This window comes from Pelophylax lessonae (genome assembly GCF_965119305.1).
Source record: "Pelophylax lessonae genome assembly, chromosome: 13".
Classification (NCBI taxonomy): Eukaryota; Metazoa; Chordata; class Amphibia; order Anura; family Ranidae; genus Pelophylax; species Pelophylax lessonae.
This window is the reverse complement of record NC_138780.1, coordinates 60639144-60661825: the sequence shown is the minus strand read 5'-3', so window position 1 is coordinate 60661825 and position 22682 is coordinate 60639144. Positions and strand designations below refer to the sequence as shown.

At 46.1% G+C, this 22682-nt stretch overlaps 1 protein-coding gene across 1 annotated transcript in view; it reads left to right on the top strand.

Moving 5' to 3' along the window:
* The window catches only part of NUSAP1 (nucleolar and spindle associated protein 1), a 588385-nt gene that overhangs the window by 544046 nt on the left and 21657 nt on the right, over positions 1 to 22682 (top strand). The window contains exon 10 of the mRNA XM_082242852.1: positions 7333 to 7435. Coding sequence (XP_082098978.1) covers positions 7333 to 7435 — 103 coding nt within the window. The remainder of the gene's footprint in view (positions 1 to 7332; positions 7436 to 22682) is intronic.

Genomic DNA, 22682 nt, shown 5'->3' with positions numbered 1-22682 from the left:
TTCAATAAATATTCACTAATAAATATGTGCACTAATGAGCAGCACAGTGGTGTAGTGGTTAGCACTTTCACCTAGCAGCAAGAGGGTCACTGGTTCGAACTCCAACCACGACACTACCTGCCTGGAGTTTGCATGTTCTCCCTGTGCCTGCGTGGGTTTCCTCCCACACTCCAAAGAAATGCTGGTAGGTTAATTGGATCCTGTATAAAATTGGCCCTACTGTGTATGTATGTGAGTTAGGGACCTTAGATTGTAAGCTCCTTGAGGGCAGGGACTGATGTGAATGTGCAATGTATATGTAAAGCGCTGCGTAAATTGACAGCGCTATATAAGTACCTGAAATAAATAAATAATGAATCTTAGATATATGAAAATCAATAATCAATATCATTTAAACTGTAAATACTTATGACAATCGATGATGTGTAATCTTAATTAAAAATAAATATTATTATTATTATTATTTCAGGTATTTATATAGGGCTGTCAATTTACGCAGCGCTTTACATATACATTGTACATTTACATCAATCCCTGCCCTCAAGGAGCTTACAATCTAAGGTCCCTAACTCACATATTGTACATATACATAATTGTGGGATTGTGTAATAATGCCAGTATGATATCTAATAATCCTTTTGCAAATACTAGTGATTCTTCCAGGTGCAGGTGCCAATAAATAACTTATAATGTCATCATTCCAATTAATTTTACATATTATTAAGGCAAATCAATCAAAATATAGAAAGGTGCTTCAGGGTCCAAATAAAAGTGACAATGTCCCAGTTTTCCACCCCAGGATTATAATAGATCTTTTCTACCTCTCAACCTTGTGACTAATAGTGCTTTTCAGTGCCAGCCACTTCTAGGTGTGCTAACCGCTCACCTTAATGCTGTAAGTAATATGCTTCTGGTATCATAAGCCAGACCAATTTTCTACTCCTGTCTCTGCTCAGCTTAGTGTGGGGATGGGAGTGGTCTTTCGCCTCTCCGGGGTACCTCAGATCCTTGTACACCGCTATCAGTTTTCCACTACCTCGTATCTCAAAATAATGGGGCCAACATGGTGTAGTATTTCAAACATTTATTGCTTCAAAAACATAGTAACTTACAGTTTAAAATCACTCTCTGCTGCCTGTCTGTGTGCCGCGGGACTCGCGTCTGTGTCCCGTAACGTCACTTCCGGTAGTGTGCTTCCGTGTACTTCCTACGCGTTACGTCACGATACCACGTGACTTCTTCAAGGGGTGAATGGCACATGGAGGTGACGTATTTTTATAGTTCCAAAGCCGGATATGCTAGAGACACCATATTGGAATACCTTTGTATATGTAAATCGCTTTATATGCCTAAAAGTGTTTTACTGGAATATCGTATTTGATTCATTTTTATTCCAATACATTACTAATATATGATGTGTGGCTTTTGCAACCCATAAATGTATTTTTATTTCAATTCTGCCTACTCAGTCATACTGGAAGTGAGGTGTGTCACGGACTTGTATATAATTAAATATGGTGAAAAATTATTTATTATTAATTAATATTATTAATAAAGAATTTTTCACCATATTTAATATAAACATCAATATTTCTATGACATATACCAACCCCTCTTTCATATATACCATTTTCTGACTCGCATTTTTATTTATTGCATTAAGAGATTTAATGATATAACTCCAACTAAGGGAATACTCCCATTATGAATATGTAATCCTCTTTTTTAATAATAAATACACCTGATTAATTTCTATCAGGATCAGTGAGTGGAATATTATATTATAATACACACAAATTTATTTCCCATCTGATTTTAATAAATTAAAAATAATACGTTTCCTCCATAAGATTTTATTCGATTATATATATTTATTTATTTATTTTTAGGGACCCTATGTATCTATAAAAAACAATTAGGTAGTGGTGCTTCCACACATTTAATAATTTTTTATGCACTTTTTTATATACTTATTTATGCATATTCTATATAATTTTAAATTGATAATATGATTAAACATGTAATATGTAATTTTATGAGGCGGAGTTCGGAGGTCAGTGCAGAGGTTAGGTTTAAGTAGTGATACGGAGTGCAGTAATAAGTGACTGTCTCACCTCTGCACTGCTTAGCTGTGTTCTCCTTCTCAGTGGACTCTGCATATTACTAAGAGTACTGCAGCTTTAACTTTTCTCACCCTTGTCCTATTTCCTGGTCCAGTAGGCAGAGCTAAATTACAGCTACTTATAGCCCCGTCCACTGGACCAGGGAAAAGGAGAAGGGGGAGAAGACCAAAAGCTGAACTACCCCAAGTACTGAGAAGAGTCCCAGGAATAAGAGCAGTTTGTTTATGCCGGGGCGGGTGCTAAAGGATGGCATGGTGAGTTGGGCTGTGATTGACTTGTAGTCCTGCCCCCAATGCCGTGCCGGCCCCTGCTCGTACAAAGCCAATGATGTTCAGTCACAGCCCCGCCTCCCTTCTCCCTGTGCTGGTTCTTTACTACCCCATAAAAAAATAAAAATAAACGCACATGTTGCTTGCTACAAAACCAAGGTTACCTGGAAGTGGTTTTAAAAAGCAGTGGCTCTACAGCCTCTTTTTTTTTTTTTTTTTTTTTGCCAGTGTCCAATAGTTACATAGTTACATAGTTAGTGAGGTTGAAAAAAGACATAAGTCCATCCAGTTCAACCTATGATGTGTGTGTGTGTTTTCTTTTAACCGTACATTGTATACCCCTGTATGTTGTGGTCTTTAAGGTGTCCATCCAATAGTTTTTTGAAACTATCAATGCTCCCCGCTGATACGACTGCTTGTGGAAGAGAATTCCACATCCTTACCGCTCTTACAGTGAAGAACCCCTTACGCACTTTAAGGTTAAACCGCCTTTCCTCAAGTTTTAGTGAGTGGCCACGTGTCTTATTGTATCTCCTTTCTCTGAATAGTTTGTTCCTTATGCTAGGGTCGCCAGTACAGTATTTGTACATTGATATCATATCCCCCCTCAATCGTCTCTTCTCCAGAGAGAATAGGTTCAGTGCTTGTAGTCTTTCCTCATAGCTGTTGTCCTCCATTCCCCTAATTATTTTTGTTGCCCTTCTCTGGACTTTCTCCAGTTCCAGCACATCCTTCCTGAGGACCGGTGCCCAGAACTGGACAGCATACTCCAGATGTGGCCGGACCAGAGTCTTGTAGAGTGGAAGAATAATCTCTTTATTTCTGGAGTGAATCCCCTTTTTTATACAACCCAGTATTCTGTTGGCTTTGCTTGCGGCGGCTTGGCATTGCATGCCACTGCCAAGCCTGTTGTCTACCAGTACCCCCAGGTCCCTTTCCATCCTAGACTCACCCAGAGGTTCCCCCCCTAGTGAGTAGCTTGCTTTCTGGTTTCTGGCCCCCAAGTGCATTACTTTACATTTTTCTACATTAAATCTCATCTGCCATGTAGTTGCCCACCCCGTTATTTTGTTCAGGTCTGCTTGCAAGATTTCCACATCCTGCATAGAAGATATTGGCATGCCTAATTTAGTATCATCTGCAAATACTGAGATTGTACTAGATATCCCCTCCTCTAGATCATTTATGAATAAATTAAACAGGATTGGTCCCAGGACAGAACCCTGGGGGACCCCACTTTCCACACCCGCCCAATCCGAGTACTCCCCATTAATCACCACCCTCTGTACTCTCCCCTGGAGCCAGTTCTCTATCCAGGTACTCACCTTATGGTCCATACCTACCTTCCTTAGTTTGTACAGTAAGCGTTTGTGGGGAACGGTGTCAAAGGCCTTTGCAAAGTCCAGATACACCACATCCACAGGCTTACCTTTATCTAAGTGGCAGCTCACTTCATCGTAGAAGGTTAATAGATTGGTTTGGCACGAACGATTTTTCATGAATCCATGCTGATTACTACTTATAATACCGTTTTCATTACTAAAGTCTTGTATGTGGTCCCTTATCATCCCCTCCAAAATTTTGCAGACTACTGATGTTAGGCTGACCGGCCTATAGTTACCCAGGATATATCTCGGCCCCTTTTTAAATATTGGTACCACGTTGGCTTTTTTCCAATCAGCTGGCACCATACCCGTCTGTAAACTATCCTTAAAGATCAAGAATAATGGTCTGGCAATCACCTGGCTGAGCTCATTAAGAACCCTTGGGTGCAAGCCATCCGGTCCCGGGGATTTATTTATGTTAAGTTTCTCTGGTTTAGCTCTAAGTCTATCCTCTGTTAGCCATGGCGGCACTTCCTGAGGTGTATTATTTAGTTCGGCCTTACAAGCAGGGTTCGTGTAGCCCCCCGATTCCTTTGTGAAGACTGAAGAAAATAAATTATTTAACACTTCCGCCTTTTCTCTGTCCTCTGTGGCCATTTTTCCTTTATCATCTTTTATGGGGCCAATGTGCTCTGGCCTCGCTTTCCTACTGTTTATATACTTAAAGAACTTCTTGGGGTTCTTTTTACTCTCCTCCGCTATATGTCTCTTGTGTTCTATTTTAGCCGCCCTGATTTCGTCTTTACATTTCTTATTACACTCTTTGTAGTGCTTAAATGCTGCCAATGACCCCTCAGTCTTGTATTTTTTGAAGGCCTTTTCTTTAGCTCTAATATACATTTTTATGTTGGAGTTTAGCCACCCAGGGTTTAGTTTTGCTCTTTTAAATTTATTTCCCTGTGGAATGCACTGGCCCACCCCCTTGTTAAGTATGCTCTTGAAGCACTCCCATTTTTCCTCCGTGTTCTTTGTTCCCAGGGTTCTATCCCATTTGATATTTTCTAGCAGCGAGCGCAGTTTAGGGAAATTGGCTCTTTTGAAATTCAGTGTCCTTATATTACCCTTGTGTTTCCTATTACTGTAATACTGAAACCAATTGACCTATGGTCACTGCTCCCTAAGTTGTCCCGTATTTCTATATCCGTGAGCAGGTCTGTATTGTTGGTAATCAGTAGGTCAAGTACCGCATTGTTTCTTGTCAGTGCATTCACCATCTGACCCATGAAATTGTCCTGCAAAACATTTAGGAACTGCCGAGCCTTGGTTGAATGCGCGGTTCCTTCTGCCCAGTCTATATCAGGATAATTAAAGTCCCCCATTATAATGACATTTCCCATCCTTGCTGCCAATCCTATCTGTAACATGAGGTCCGCCTCACCCTCCTCCCTCTGGTTGGGGGGCCTATAGCATACTCCCAATATTACCTTCCCCACCGTGCCTTTCCTTTGAAGCTCTACCCATAGGGATTCTGCCTCGTCCATAGCTCCATTATTATCATCCCCTATATTTACCTGTATACTGTTCTTAATATACAAACATACCCCTCCCCCTTTTTTACCCTCTCTATCTCTGCGATAAAGGGAATACCCCTGAATGGTCGCCATCCAGTCATGAGAGCTGTCAAACCAAGTCTCAGTTATCCCCACAAAATCTAAGTCCTCCTCAAACATCAGCAGCTCCAGCTCTCCCATCTTGTTGGCCAGGCTTCTGGCATTGGTATACAAGCCTCGTAATTTTGATCGGTTACATTTATCCTCATTTGATGTTTTTAGGCTGCTCTCTTGATTTTTCCCCGTACCCACCCTGGGTATAGGAGCTCCGAACACCCTACCGCTAATGCCCCCATTTCTGCCCTCTGAAACTTGCTTTCCACTGGCTAATTCTACATCTGTACCCTCCCCCCCCATTCCCTAGTTTAAAAGCCCCTCTAACTTTTTGGCCATCCTCTCACCCAGTACGGCTGCACCCACCCCATTTAGGTGCAATCCGTCCCTACCAAAGAGCCGGTGACCGACTGAGAAGTCGGCCCAGTTCTCCAGGAACCCGAAACCCTCCTTACTACACCAGCTCCTCAGCCACTCGTTAACTTCCCTAATCTCCCGCTGCCTCTCTGGTGTGGCTCGAGGTACAGGTAGTATTTCGGAAAATACTACCTTGGAGGTCCTAGTCCTCAACTTAGCGCCTAAGTCCCTGAAATCGTTTAGGACTCTCCGTCTTCCTCTGCCTATGTCATTGGTACCCACGTGTACCATGACAGCTGGGTCTTCCCCAGCCCCACCCAATAATCTGTTCACCCGATCCGCGATGTGCCGAACCCGAGCGCCCGGCAAACAACAGACTGTTCGGCGCACACGGTCTTTGTCACAGATTACACTATCTGTCCTTCTAATAATTGAGTCCCCTACCACCAGCACCTGTCTTTCCTTTCCCTTTCTCCCGGCCTCACTGGAGGAGTTCTTCCCCAATCACCTTAAAGTAGCTGCATATGGCAGTGGTAATGATTAGAGATCAGGTGTCCTGAACTATTTTCCATTAGGGGACACGGATGTTACTGGTAAATCAAAAATACAGCTGGTAGTGATGTCATTACTTGCCTTCCTTTCTAGGTACGGCAATAGGGGAAAAACAGCCAGATGGTATGGTCATTGTGTAGCCTGCCCTTTTCCTACTCTCTTACCTACTTATTGGCCATAAAGTGTGATGGACTTCCTCACTGGCTAACCTGGAGCAACAGGAAATGGCAGGCAACAGAGCAACAAATCATGTTTCTTTTGTTAACCCTGTTATAATACCCCAAATTTTACAGTGGGACATGTTAGGTCAGCCCCTAATATACAAACTTGTACTGTATGTATGATACTGTATATGTGTGTGTATATATGTGTATGTGTGTATATATATATATATATATATATATACATACATATACATACATACACAATGTATCCTCACACTCTACAGGGCCTTGTACCAAAACTGCATTTGTAAGCAGTCATTGGAGGAATAGGGAAATCCATATTATTTTCCACTTGCAGAGCTAAAGTAAACCCCCCCTCCCCCCCCAACATAATTGTTGGACCTTAAAATAATTTGGCTAGAATCTCTCTGTGCATGTGGAGCTTATCCACTTTCCTTAGCTAAAAAGAATAAAATTCATCCAATTTCAAGACTTCTAGCTGACCAGAAACATCCAGCAGATGTTTTACCCATTTTTAAGGGGTTTTCTGCTTGAAGTATGATAAATTGCTTAAAATCTACATACTGTTCCTTGAGATAAATAACCAAGGTATTGCCGTTTATCAAAGCATTTTTCTTTAGAACTGTCTGTATATGTAGACTCGCAGTATTGAAACCATTGTGAATAAACCCTAAACAGAGAAATGGCAATTTGAGACTGAAAGTTTGAAACTACAGTATGTTGTAGTATGGATCATATTTATGGTGGTACTTGAATAAATAAGGTCCACTTTCATATACACAATCCAGTGCTTTGTCTAAATTAAAATGTTGCAGTATGTATAGACTGAACTTTTCTAATTCTTCTAAATTTCACAGGTAAATTGAAACCTTGGGGGCAAACTAAAGAGAAGTATGCTGCCACTAGGAGTACTGCATCAGCCATGAGGGATAGTTTCAAGCAACCTATACTTCCAACACAGTAAGTACTAACAAAGTTTTTGAGGGGTACAGACACAACCTGTATTGGCAGCACTAAAGCATGCATGAGACAGGGACAGCCAGGAAAAGTCCAAGTGGTTTTATTTTGCACTTTAATTCAGCAAGGCAACACACAGTTTCAATTCCGGTGGACTTTGTACAGCAAGTTCATAGCATAAAACAAGTAAAACTTTTCTGCTTGTACATGTCTCTAACTTAACTCATGCCAGTTCCTGAATAAAAGGATGCCCTTTAATGGGTTACCCAAAACAATAAGGCAGCTCATGTACCTTTTGATGTTCCATCAGCAGTCAGTCTTTTCATCCAGCAGCAGGCTCTCACAGCAGAAAGAGAGTTCTGGGGCTAGACCCATGGAAAGCAGAGACTAATTAATGAGGTTTGAATACCAGGCAAGATGTGAACCCAGAAATGGATTTTCTCTTACGTTTGTTGATAGCTTCTGCTTTTTTATCCGTGACCAAACAGGGTTTTATAGCCCCACCTACAGGAGTAGGACACTAGGCAAAAAAAAAAATAGCCACCTCCTATGGGCAGTCCCCTCTGGATATAAAACCCCCTTTCTGCTATAGGCCTCCAGTCATTCTGCCTAGTGTCAGGAGTATGGACATTTTGTTTTGTTTTTTATACTGGGACTTGTGGTCGTATAGCTTTCTTATTACTCTATCGTTCATCGACAGACGCAGCTCAATATCTTCTTAGACCATTGGGTTATGCTCCTCCAATCATGAATAGGACACTAGGCAGGAAAACACTTAACCACGCCTATGAGGGCTGTCCCTGCAGGCATAACCCCACACTGCTACAGCACCCAGTTTGTTTCTTCCTAGTTTAGGAATAGGCAGTGGTGTATTTAGGTTTTGTGCTGCCCTAAGCCAGACTACATTCGTGCACCCCCTAATTTAACTACGACCCACCCTTTCCTTTTAAGGCCACACCCCTACCTGTTTTAGTCCCGCCCTGTCATCTGTAAACCACACCCCTTCCTCTTTAGGCTCCACCTTTTTCTCTTAGAGCTCCACCTCTTCCTCTCTGTACATTAAAGGTGGGTACAAAGTGCCCACTTGTACATTGTATTGTATTATATTATATTGTACATTGCGGCGGACAGATCAGACTCCTAACTGACATTTTTTACACTTTTGGGGGGACCAGTGACATTACTATAGTAATCAGTGCTAAAAATATGCACTGTTACTGTAATAATGACATTGGCAGGGAAGGGGTTAACCTAGTGGGTGATCAAGGGGTTAAATGTAAGCCTAGGGGAGTGTTTACTGCTGGGGGGGGGGGGGGGGCTTTTGAAATTACCATTGAGGCAGGTGATCCTATATAGAAGCATCACAGGCGTTCTGTGATCATTTCAGAGAGAAGAACGGTCGGCTGTCTTTACAACAGCTGACTGTCATTCTCTCTCAGCGGGGAGCAATTGTGGCCGCCGGCCCTGTGCATCGGAAGTCCCCGCTGCCTAGTGGGGACGGCCCCCTAGAACCACGCGGGCAACCGACATAGTACTACTTTGGTTTGCGCAGCTGAGCCAGCTTGCCGCAGTAAAACTGCAGCGGGCGGTCGGCAAGTGGTTAACCACTTGCTGACCGCCTACCGCAGAATTACTGCGGCAAGCTGGCTCAGCGGTGTGAACTGATGTATGGGTACATCGGTTCGCGGGAGCGCTCCTGGGGCCCTCACTAGGCAGAGGGGATGCCAATCCATAGGGCCGGTGGTCGCAATTGCTCCCCGCTGAGAGAGAACAGTCAGATGTTGAAAACACAGCCGACCGTTCTTCTCTCTGCAATGATCACAGAGCGCCTGTGATCCTTCTATATAGGATCACCTGCCTCAATGGTAATTTCTGGGTAGGTCCAGAGCAGGTATGCAGGCAACTAGTGCTGGTGGCAGGAGCGTAGTGAGACAAGCCGGGTCAGAAGCCAAATGGTCATACAGGAGCCAGAAGGAGCAGACTGGAGCGGAGGTCAAGGGACAAGCCGAGGTCGGTGCAGGCGGAGAGCAGAGGATAGTCAGGAACGGATGCCGGATCTGGTACTGGTAAGCAGGATACAAGTTAGCAGGTTCAGGTCAACAAGGCTGAAGACAAAGCAGCACTGGAGCTGAGCAAGGGCTGGGTTTAAATAGCCCATTTGGCACCAGCATCTGTCACGTTGCGTGCTTGCGTGCGCGCATACGCCAAGTCCCGGCGGGATTGAACAGAAACACAACTCTGAACAGCAAACCTCTTCTTACAGAACCTTATGGAATCCCAGCCCACCATCGAGCGTTTCCCTGGCCTCGCAAACGACATGTCCCTGCCCTCGGACAAAAGCCCGCGAGGTGGCCACCTCACTAGGATGCCTCAACCGTGGTTCCATGCGTTGCTAGAGTCCTGTTTGGCTGACGGCACCTCCGCCACCTGGGGTGGGAGGCTTCCCTTCGCAGAGAGGTGCCCACGCCATCATGGATCGGTGAGTACATTCTGTGTGGGGCCTCTGTCTGGGGATGACAGTCTGCTGGTGTCTGTGCTCTCCCCCTCATGTCTGTGTGTCTGGGGCTCGCATTCCTCCTGTTCCCTGCGGGGGCACTACCGCGTCCAGGACGCTCTGTGGGGGGTTGTTGGGGTCCCTTACCCCTGTGGCACTATTACTGTGCTTTTTACAGGGGTACAGGCATGTGTGGGCGGCCCGCAGCGGTGAAAAACCACGGGACCGCCATTTTCGGTATGGGCGGCTACTCTGGCTTCACTATGGGCACTTCAGCAGCCATTTTCTATAGTAGTGTAGCGCGCCCTTCGGGCGCCATCTTGTGTGTGGTGGTTTGCTTTATACACGTGTTCGGCGGCCATTTTCCCGGAGCCTCCCATTGATTCCTATGGGCAGCCATTTTTCTTTACCCCAAGTCCTGTTTAGCCTCTAGCGGTGTGACATCACTTCCTTTCCTCATGCAGAAGGTTCGTGGCAAGAACGCGCGATCCTCTGGCAGACGCCTCGGATGCGCTGGTGGTGCCCTGGAATCAGTATCGCCTGATTTATGCCTTCCCCCCCGATTCAGTTGTTGTCCAGGTTCCTTTGCAGGTTGGTCTCGGAACCGAAGTTGGTGATTCTGGTGGCCCCAGATTGGCCGCGCCGGTCTTGGTACGCGGACATCATACAACTGGTCGTCAAGCCTCCATGGCGGCTCCCGTTACGGGACGATCTGCTGTCTCAGGGGCCGATTTTTCATCCTGCGTTACGGTCGCTGGCTTTAACGGCGTGGCTGTTGAAAGCCAGGTCCTGAGAGATCGGGGTCTCTCGTCTGCGGTCATTCCTACCCTGCTTAAGGCTAGGAAGGCCTCGTCCGGTAAGATCTATTACTGTACCTGGAAGGCTTATTTTGCCTGGTGTGATTCCAGGGGCGTCCATCCTCGCTCCTTTTCGGTGGCGAGGGTGTTGGCCTTCCTGTAAACAGGTGTGGACCAGCGTCTTGCACTGACCATGATTAAGGGTCAGTTGTCTGCACTGGCAATCCTTTTCCAGCACCCCTTGGCATCAAACTCTTTGATACGCACTTTTATTCAAGGGGTGCGTCATTTGGCTCCTCCTAGGAGAGCGCCTTTAACTCCTTGGGACTTGAATTTGGTCCTGTCTGTTTTGCAACGTCCTCCCTTTGAGAGCCTCCGGGAGATTCCTCTGCCTGTGCTGTCTCGGAAGGTTGCCTTCCTGGTGGCGATCACATCTGCCTGCAGAGTGTCGGAGTTGGAGGCCCTGTTGTGCCGCTCCCCTTACCTGGTTGTTCATAGGGATAAGGTGGTCTTGCGACCGAACCAATCTTTCCTTCCTAAGGTGGTTTCAGATTTTCACCTTAACGAGGATATTGTCTTGCCTTCGTTGTGTGCGAATCCTAGGGAGTTTGCCTTGCATTCCTTGGATGTAGTCCGGGCGATCAGGGTGTACCTGTCATCTACTGAATCCTTCAGAAAGTTGGATTCCCTTTTTGTCCTTCCCGAGGGCCCTCGGAAGGGTATGGCTGCGTCTGCGGCAACCATTTCAAAATGGATCAGGCAGATGATTGTACAGGCCTATTCTATTAGGGAACGGGTTCCGCCCTTCCCTGTAAAGGCGCACTCTACCAGAGCTGTGAGAGCGTCATGGGCTTTCCGCCATCAGGCTTCGGTGGCCTAGGTGTGCAAAGCAAACTTGGTCGTCCGTGCACACCTTTTCCAAATTCTACAAACTTAATGTTTTGGCATCAGCAGATGCCTCCTTTGGCCGCAAAATTATGTGTGCGGCGGTGCCTTGAGGGGGCCATGGCGTTGGCCGGGCCCTGTCTGTTGGGGTGGTTTTCCCCCTGGTTTATTTGCTTTCCTGGGTTGTTTGCTCCAGTTGAGCTTTTCTGTTACCCAGAGTTTTTATCTTTCTGCTCAGATAAGGTTCCTTTCTCTGACCTGGGTGCTGGGTTGCCTTTGTGACGGTTGCGCTTCCCACCCCTCATGTCTACACTGCTTTGGGACATCCCATTGTTGAAGACTGTATGAGTGGGCGGTGACTGTCAGAGGACGTAAGAGAAAACTGCATTTTTGTAAAATCTTACCGTAAAATTCCTTTCTCTGAGTCCTCTGACAGTTGCCGCCCCCGCCCCTCTTGTGGGGTTCTTTTGGACTTTAACTGCTTGCTACCAAACTGAGTTGGGAATGCTGATATAAGGGGGGTATTGGACCAGAGGCCCCTAAAGGTGTGTCTATGTAAATTGCTTTGTTTCTAACAAGTCCTATGCCTAGCTTGCTCCTATGGATAAGAGGTCAATACCATTGGTGAAGACTGTATGAGTGGGCGGCGACTCAGAGAAAGGAATTTTACGGTAAGATTTTACAAAAATTCAGGTTTTTTTCTCCGGATCGTTTTTTCCTGTGAGATCTTCAAGCAGTTATGCCGGGCTGGGCGACCCCAATATACAGTGGTCACCCCAGTCTTGCCAACAAGCGCGTGCAGACCTTAGCTCTGCGCTGGGTATGCCGCAACATAGTCCCACTGGACTTGGACTGGCCCCGCGAGTTAAATGTCTCGCCAGGACGCACACGACAGGGTCTAGGCTTAGGCTTACGTCCTAGTTTGATGTTGAAAAAAGACATCAGTCCATCCAGTTCAACCTATGATGTGTGTGTGTGATTGCTGTTAACCGTACATTGTATACCCCTGTATGTTGTAGTCCTTAAGGGGCCCATCTAATAGTTTTTTGAAACTAATGATGCTCCCTGCTGATACGACTGCATGTGTAAGAGGATTCCACATCCTTACTGCTCTGACAGTGAAGAACCCCTTACATATTTTAAGGTTAATCCGTTTTTCCTCTAGTTTTAGTGAGTGGCCCCGTATCTTATTGTATTCCTTTCTCTGAAAAGTTTGTTCCTTATGCTAGGGTCATCACCACAGTTTTTATACATTGATATCATATCCCTCTCCACGACTTAGAGATGTCGCTTACTCATTGCCAATGAGTTGGCAATGAGTAAGCGACATCGCTAAGTCGTGAAATGCGTCTGCCTTTGTGTCCTGCATCCACAGTGTGTTGTTCCAGTTTGCCTATTGTTTGATGTGGAATAAATTTACTCCAATTTTTGATTTATATCGTAGTGCGGTCATCTCTTTTTGCTTCATGTGATTCTGGATTGACGGATCCGACCAGCACCTGATATCTAGCCCACCTGGAGCAGTCTTTTCCCAATTGAATTGCATGCCACTGTCAAGCCTGTTGTCCACTAGTACCCCCAGGTCCTTTTCCATCTTAGATTCACCCAGAGGTTTCCCCCCTAGTGAGTAGCTTACTTTCGTGTTTCTGATGCCCAAGTGCATTACTTTACATTTTTCAACATTAAACCTCATCTGCCATGTAGATGCCCACCCCATTATTTTGTTCAGGTCTGCTTGTAAGGTTTCCACATCCTGCATAGAAGATATTGGCATACTTAGTTTAGTATCATCCACAAATACCGAGATTGTGCTAGATATCCCCTCCTCTAGATCATTTATGAATAAATTAAACAGGATTGGTCCCAGGACAGAACCTTGGGGGACCCCACTTTCCACACCTGCCCAATCCAAGTACTCCCCATTTATCACCACCCTCTGGACTCTCCCCTGGAGCCAGTTCTCTATCCAAGTACTCACCCTATGGTCCATACCTACGTACCTTAGTTTGTACAGTAAGCGTTTGTGGGAAACTGAATCAGCTGGCACCATACCCATCTGTAAACTATCCTTAAAGATCAAGAATAATGGTCTGGCAATCACCTGGCTGAGCTCTTTAAGAACCCTCGGGTGCAAGCCATCCGGTCCCGGTGATTTATTTATGTTAAGTTTCTCTAGTTTAGTTCTAAGTCTATCCTTTGTTAGCCATGGGGGTACTTCCTGAGGTGTATTATTTAGTTTAGCATTACAAGCTGTGTTAGTGTAGCCCCCCCCCCCCCCCCCCTCAATTCATTTGTGAAGACTGAAGAGAAAAAATTATTTAACACTTTCGCCGCCTTTCTGTCCTCTGTGGCCAGATTTCCTTTGTCGTATTGTATGGGGCCAATGTGTTCTGGCCTCGCTTTCTTACTATTTATATACTTTTTTACTCTCTTCCGCCATATGTCTCTCGTGTTCTATTTTAGCCGCCTTGATTTCGCCTTTACATTTCTTATTACACTCTTTGTAATGCTTGAATGCTGCCAATGACCCCTCGGCCTAGTTTTTTTTTTTGAAGGCCTTTTCTTTAGTATTAATATGCATTTATATGTTGGAGTTTAGCCACCCAGGGTTTAGTTTTGCTCTTTTAAATTTATTTCCCTTTGGAATGCACTGGCCAATCCCTTTGTTTAGTATGCTCTTGAAGTACTCCCAATTTTCCTCCATTTTCTTTTTTCCCAGGGTTCTATCCCATTTGATATTTTCTAGCAAAGAGCGCAGTTTTGGGAAATTGGCTCTTTTGAAATTCAGTGTCCTTCTTTTACCCCTGTGTTTCCCATTACTATGGTTAATACTGAAACTAATTGACCTTTCTCTGTCGCTCATTGACAGACGCAGTCCTCTTGATTAATATCAAATTGGATTATACTGCCCTCTACAGGAGTAGGACACTAGGCAGAAGGAAAACGTTCTGGCCACACCTTAGGGGCAGTCCCAGAGGGTATATCCTCTCTCTCCCTGCTACAGGATGTCAGTTTTTTCTGTCTAGTCAGGAGTAAGGACCTGAAACTGGGCGACGGGCTGGATGTTGAGATCCAGTGGTCACCCCAGTCAGCCTACGAGCGCGTGCAGGCCCTAGCTCCGCGCTGGGTCGGCCGCGACATAGTCCCACTGGACAGGGACTGACCCTGCGAGTTAAACATCTCGCCGGGACGCCGACGACCAGTTGGAAACTGAGTCACGGCGTCCGTATTGGTCGACAGCCCCCCCACCTCGGTGGAGAGGGGTTCTGTCAGGAGTTGGCGCCCGCCTGTTCCGGTATGGTGGCCACCATCTTGGCGTAGCCTCGTGTCTCCAGCATGGGGGCGGCCATTTTGGAAGTGACCAGCTACCTCGAGGAATAGCATGGGAGGCGCCGGAAGGCGTGTAAAGGGGCAGGGCCGCCTCCTTTTACCCGGGAAAAGGATCCAAAAGACTTCCTGTCTGTAAGAGACAGCGCTGAGAGCAGGTTGATAGAAACTTCTGTGCATCAGGTGGTGAGCCTTGGGGTCTCTCTCTCTGTGGGGTCCAAAGCAGGTAACACTGAGGGGCGCTGTTGCGCTGGGGGATTACAAAAGGTAAAAAAAAAAAAAAAAGTTTTTTTCTTTGCAGTTATTTTTTGTTTGCTGGAGAGTGTCTGGGATTAATCATGGACCCTGCCACACATGTATCCCCACCTGATCCCCTCGAGGTGGCCGCAGGACCCTCCAGTGCCCCACTTGTGATTGATGCATTATCAGCAGTTTTGGAGTCTTCGGTATCCCGGGTAGAGGTAGCCTGTCAGGGACGGGGGGCAAGAAAGCGACCCCCGCCTACCCCTATTTCATCTGACACTTCAGATACGGATTCTGAGCTTGTCACTGCAGCTGCAGGCCCCTCTTCTGGGGCTGCTGTCTTGGGTACGGTCTCCTCAGATAGTGAGGAGGACGTTTCTGCCTCCGCCATAGCGCAAGAAGAAGCGTTGGTGGACGCACTCGTCATGTCTGTCCGGGAAACCTTAAGTCTTGAGGTTACACCGGCAGAGGTAGCTGACACTGAAATTCCCTTTGGCTATCCGTTTGAGGAATCCCTCCTTAAAAAATGGACGGTACCACCAGTGGTGGACCCACCGGTTTCCAGGGTCAACAGTTTGGCCAGTGGTGGCCATTGGTTTAGTCTCGCAAACATTGACAGAATGGACCAAATTGTTACGCCGTGACATAAAGGGGAGAAGTATCCCCCCGACAGTATCAGATTTGCTGGAGCAGATTATACAAGGGCTACAGTTCATCTGTGACGCCGCCCTGGACGCCACTCCCTTGCTAGGGCATGCATCTGTTTCAGCAGTGGTCCTCAGACGCGTGTTGTGGTTAAAGTGCTGGTCGGCGGATCAAGGTTCCAAAAAAGCTTTGGCAAATCTCCCTTTTCAAGGGGATCGCCTGTTTGGGGCCACCTTGAATGAGATTATAAAGGATCTCACTGGGGGCAAGAGCGCTTTTTTACCACAGTCTGCTAAGGGTAAAGGACCTCGTAACAGGCGAGGACCTTCCTTTTCCGCTCATAAAAAGTTTGTTCGTTCCGCTGGGGCGAGCGATAAGGCAAAGCCCTCCAAAGCCCCTGCAGGGGGTTTCAAAGGGCGCTGGTCGGGTAAACAAAGGTCCGGCTCAGCCAAACCTGAAGATAAGACCAATACACCCTGAAGGTGCGCCCCCACCCATCTCTGGGGTGGGGGGACGTCTTCACCGGTTTCCGGATCCATGGCTTTCCTGAATCCCGGACAAAGGGGTTCGCGAGGTCATACGGTCGGGATACAAGATCGAGTTTCGATCACTTCCACCGGTGCGATTCTTCCCTTCAAACATTCGACTATCCCCGGATCGCTTAAAAGCTTTGCGGGGGACAGTAATGGACTTGATGCAACAGGGAGCGGTAATTCCCGTTCCTTGAGCAGAACGTTGTCTTCACTTTTCCCAAAGATCATTCCTAGTTCCCACCAGGAGCTGGAAGATTCAGTGAACGATTCAAATGTTACTATCCGTCAACTGGTCTTCCCTTCAGACTTGCATGAGGATCCTGGGACTGATGGTGGCCTTCTTAGAAGCAGTACCGTATGCCCAGTCTCATGCCCGAACTCTCCGAAAGGAGATTCTTTTCTAATGGAATCGGAATCCCGATTCTCTGGACAATCGGATCCGGTTGAGCGAGCGGACCAGGGAGTCTCTGGTCTGGTGGCTTCGGGCTCCGATGCTCAACCAGGGGAAGTCATTTCTTCCGAGAGAATCCAGGTTACAGACAAATGTATTGGAACTGAGAGCGATCAGACTTTGTATGATTTACTGGGCCGAGCAGCTTCAGGGCAGCCCGGTTTGGATCCAGTCGGACAAGGCCACAGCCGTGGCTCATGTCAATCACCAAGGGGGCACCAAGAGTGCCCTGGCGGCCATAGAAGTGGCCAGCATCCTTCATTGGGCGGAACGGTTTGTTCCGGCTCTCTCCGCGGTATTCACTCCGGGGGTGGAAGATCGGCAGGCAGATTGTCTCAGCCGTCAGATTCTGGATCAAGGGGTATGGCCTCTTCATCCAGAGGTTTTTCACCAGCTGTGCCTTCTTTGGGGCACCCCGGAGGTGGACCTGTTGGCAGCTCGGCTCAACAGGAAGGTGCGGAGGTTTGTAGCCCGCTCCCGAGATCCTCGAGCGGACGCAGCAGACGCGCTGGTCGCCCCGTGGGGACAGTATCAGCTACTGTATGTCTTCCCTCCTCTCAAGTTGCTGCCGAAACTTCTGCGCAGGATAGAGGTGGAGGGAATTCCAGTTATCCTGGTAGCTCCGGACTGACCTCGTCGACCCGGGTACGCCGACTTGGTCAGGCTGGTCGCGGACGTTCCTTGGAGACTTCCTCTCAGGGAGGATCTGCGGTCTCAGGGACCGATCTTCCATCTTGCTTTACAATCGCTGGCTTTAACGGCCTGGCTATTGAGACTCAGGTGCTGAAGGACAAGGGATTGTCAACTTCAGTTATTCCTACTTTAATTAAAGCAAGGAAAGCGACTTCCAGAAAAGTCTATCATCGCACATGGAGGTCTTATATTGCGTGGTGTGAATCCTTTGGATTTCCTCCACGTACCTATTCGGTGACCCGAATCTTGGCTTTTCTGCAACAGGGGGTTGAGCAGAAGCTGGCCTTGAGTACTATCAAGGGTCAGGTTTCAGCGTTAGCAATTTTCTTTCAGAAACCTTTGGCTACCCATTCCTTGGTGTGGAATTTCATCCAGGGGGTGCAGCATCTGGCTCCGCCAGTGCGCGCGTCCTTACCGCCCTGGGATCTTAATTTGGTGTTGTCGGTTCTTCAGAGACCTCCCTTTGAAAATATCAGGGAGATTCCCTTGCTCACATTATCCCAGAAGGTGGCCTTCTTGGTGGCCATTACTTCTGCACGCAGGGTATCAGAACTGGCCGCATTATCCTGTCGTTCCCCATATCTGGTGGTTCATAGGGATAAGGTAGTTCTTCGTCCGAATCCATCCTTCCTTCCTAAGGTGGTTTCGGAGTTTCATCTGAATGAAGATATTGTGCTACCTTCCTTGTGTCCTAAGCCCAGTCATCCTCGGGAGTGTGCGTTACATTCCTTGGATGTGGTTCGGGCAATCAGGGTATACCTGAAGACTACAGACTCGTTTCGTAAAACGGATTCACTTTTTGTGATCACGGATGGCCCCAAAAAGGGGTTGCCTGCATCTGCCGCGATGTAACGCTCCTGCGTTTTCTGAAACAAGATGGATTTGCAGCTGCAGAAAAACTCCACTCAGCAGTCATGTAGAGATACGTTGAAATACCAATTCCAACTCCCAAGACTCATCACTGTGGTCTGTCTGATTCAGCATACAAATATACACACTCAATAAGATGTTCCTGGAGTGATAGTTGTATATAGCAGTATAGTGGTGATGAGCTGAAGAGACAGGTATGAACAGTGACAATAGGTGAACAGCAGTTGAGAGAAATGTTCATGAGAGCATAGATGGTAACAGGTAGGATGCAGATAGGTTAGCAATCATGTATGGTAGTAGGTGGTAGGATAGCAGATGACATACAGGAGAGACTAACCCAGTGCAAGGATAGATGTTAGTAGGCTCAAGAGCTAGCAATCTAATTAGTGCAGATGATAGTAACAGTCCTTAATATGCAGAGCTAGATAGTGTAAGCTTAGTAGGAAGGTTATGGAGGATTCCCCTGCGGGGTACTTATCACTAATAGCAAGCAGTAGTAGAGAGGTTCGGTATGAGCGAGTGATCCGGTAGCGGGATACAGGGATCAGTAGCAAGGTTCCGACAGCGAGGTACGCTTGCAAGCATATGAGCTTCAAGGCAGGTCAGCAACAAGGCACATTGAACGAACATGTGAGTGAGAACGCCGGCGTTTGAAATAGCCGCTCTGCGGCGCTCAGTGATGACAGCATCGGTCTTAAAGGTGTATGCGCACCTACCAGAAGAGAATGGTGGGACGCATACACTGAAGTGGAAAGTGGAATAGGGGTACCAGAGGTACCAGAACATTACAGTACCCCCCCCTTAAGGCCGGCTCCGGAAGGCCTCTAGAACTGGTTTTTCCGTGAAAATTGCGAATCAGCCTAGGGGCATGTATATCAGAGGTATCCAGCCAGGTGTCGTCTTGGGGCCCATAGTTCTTCCATCGTACTAGATATTGGAGTCTTCTTCTGTGGATACGAGAATCCAGAATCTCCTTTATCTCATATTCTTCTCCACCTTCAACTTGTACAGGAGGTGGAATGGTAGGCCTTATTCCTTGGTCAGGAACATGGGGCTTCAGTAGTGACACATGGAAGATGGGATGTATCTTGAGGTCTGTTGGTAATGTGAGCTGTACTGCAGCCTTTCCAATAAGTTTCCTGTTTGGGAAGGGTCCCAAGAACAGAGGCCCAAGCTTTTTGCTAGGGATCTTTAATCTTAAGTTTTTTGTTGATAGCCAAACAAGGTCCCCAATAGCATACTGAGGAGAAGGTCTTCTACGAAGGTCATAGTACTTTTTTTGTTGACTATGAGCGTGTGAGATGGTAGTATTAAGTAAACCCAGAGAGTCTTTTATTTGGGTAAGATAGTCTGAGGCTACTGGGTTACTTGATGGAAGGATGCGTGGTGGAAGAATAGTGGGATGAAACCCATAGTTCAAATAGAACGGACTCTGTTTGGTCGTACTGTGGGTTGCGTTGTTGTAGGCAAATTCTGCCAGAGGGAGGAGATCCACCCAATCATCCTGTAGGTATGATGTGTAGCAACGTAAATATTGCTCGATGCACTGGTTGACTCTTTCAGTCTGTCCGTTGGTCTGAGGATGGTAGGGAGAAGTGAGCTTTCGCTCAATTCGTAGTATGTGACATAGTTCTTGCCAAAACTTGGAGATGAATTGTGATCCACGGTCAGACAAAAGAGTTTTTGGAATTCCATGTAACTTAAAGACATGTTTCATCAGTAGTTCCGCTGTTTGTTTGGACGAAGGTAGTCTGCGAATAGCAACGAAATGTGCCATCTTTGTCAGATGGTCCACTGACACTAAAATGGTATTAAATCCTTTGGAAGGTGGTAGTTCTACTATAAAGTCCAACGACACAACTTCCCATGGAGTCTGGGGTATTGGTAGACTGCATAGTAGACCGGATGGTTTTGTAGTGTCAATTTTGGACCTGGCACAGACGTTGCATGAAGAGACAAATTTTTGTATAGATGTCTTCATATCAGGCCACCAAAACTGCCTGGAAAGCAAATTAAGGGTCTTTGTCATACCCATATGTCCTGCCATAGGCACATCATGTGACAATTCCAAGATCTTGTTGCGCATAGTAGGGGGTATGTAGAGTTTGTCGTTGTAGTAGAGGAAGCCTTCTGCATCAGCACTTAGTTGTGGTGGAAGTGAATCCAAACCTATACTGTGTAGAATCTCTTCCTTCAAGGAACGGACAACCCCAATAATACGCTTGTAGGGTATTATAGGAACGGAAGGGATTTCGGAGCAATTATCTTCAGTTAATCGTGATAGCGCATCCGCTTTTTTATTCTTGTCTGCAGGTGTGTAGGTCACTAGGAAGTTAAATCTTAGGAAGAATAGTGACCATCGTACCTGCCGGTGGGAGAGGGTTTTGTTAGTCTGAAGATATTGAAGATTTTTATGATCTGTATATATGAGTATTGGTAATCGGGTGCCTTCAAGTAGATGTCGCCAATTCTCCAGAGCCAGTTTTATAGCAAGCAGTTCCTTTTCACCCACTGGGTAATTCACCTCTGGGCTGCTTAGAGATTTAGAGAAGAAGGCGACTGGATGGAGTGGTGAAGTATTCGTTGGTCGTTGGGAGAGTACTGCTCCTACTGCCATATTTGACGCATCTACTTCCAGAATGTATTGGAGGGATGGGTCTGGATGGCGTAGTATGGGAGCAGAGGTAAAGCTTGTTTTTAACAAGCGAAAAGCTTCATTTGCTTAATCTGACCATTTGAATGGTTTCTTAATACTTGTGAGTTGTGTGAGAGGTCTCACAATGGCAGAGAAGTTCTTGATGAACTTTCTATAGAAGTTTGAAAATCCAAGGAATCGCTGTAGTGCTTTGCGGGTGGTTGGTATAGGCCAATCCTGAATACAGGATATCTTACTCATATCCATCTTGATTCCTGTTTTGGATATGATGTATCCTAGGAATAATACTTCTTCTTTATGAAATAAGCATTTTTTTTGTTTCACGTATAGATTGTGTGTGAGTAATCTGGATAACACAAGTCTTACATGTTTTATATGTTCAGACAAGGATCGTGAATAAATAAGTATATCATCCAGATATACCACAACACAGACATCAAGTAAGTCTCTAAAGATATCGTTTATGAATCGTTGGAAGGCTGCGGGAGCGTTACATAGCCCAAATGGCATTACAAGATATTCGAACAATCCGTATCTGGTTCTGAATGCTGTCTTCCACTCATCTCCATCACGGATTCGGATTAGATTGTATGCCCCTTTCAGGTCCAATTTTGAAAAGTAGGTAGCTCCACGCACTTGTTCAATGAGTTCAGGGATAAGCGGCAAAGGATAGCGATCTTTTACTGTAATGGCGTTAAATTGCCTATAGTCGATAATAGGCCTGAGACTTGAGTCTTTATTGCGGACAAAAAAAAGTCCTGCAGCTGTGGAAGAAGTGGAAGGTCTAATAAAACCTTTTGTCAAATTCTCATCCAAGTATTCCTTGAGATGGGAAAGTTCATCCTGTGAAAGAGGATAAACATGACCAAAAGGCAATTTACTATTTGGGAGTAGGTCAATAGTGCAATCATAATCCCTATGGGGAGGCAGTACTTGAGCATTTTTCTCAAGAAAAACTTCGGACAGATCCTGATAGCATAGTGGTGCAATCTCATCTGACACCACAGACAGGATCTTTCCATAAGACGGGAGGTTACACGTACTCTCGCAATAGTAAGAGAGGAAGGTTAGGGTCCGTTTCTTCCAATCTATGGTTGGTTGATGTGTGTGTAACCAGGGAAGTCCCAAAACAATGGGAAAATGGGGCGAAGATAATAGGTCGAAGGTAGTGGTCTCCGTATGAGACTCGTTAGTGGTGACTAGGAGTGCTTGTGTCTGATTAGTGATTGGGCCAGAAGATAACGGAATACCGTTAATAAGACTCACAGAGACAGGCTTAGGTTTTGAAATAATAGGTACTTTATTTAAAGTAGCAAAACGTATATCGATATAATTTCCGCAAGATCCTGTGTCGATCATGGCTTTAGTGGTAATCCTAGTCTGGTCCCACTGCAATGTCAAACGAACAAAAAGATAAGGGTTAGTAAATGAAGTTGTCAATCCCCCTAGGAGGACATGTGAACACTCACCCTCTTTTTTGCGGACAAGGGGACAGACGCTTATCATGTGATCCGGGGATGCGCAGTACAAGCAAAGATTACTGGATCGTCTCCTGGCTCTTTCAGTAGTTGATAAAGGTGGGCGTATGGTTCCTACCTCCATAGGAGTAGGGTCAACGGCCGAAATCCGAGAAAGATTGGACAATGGCATTCCCAT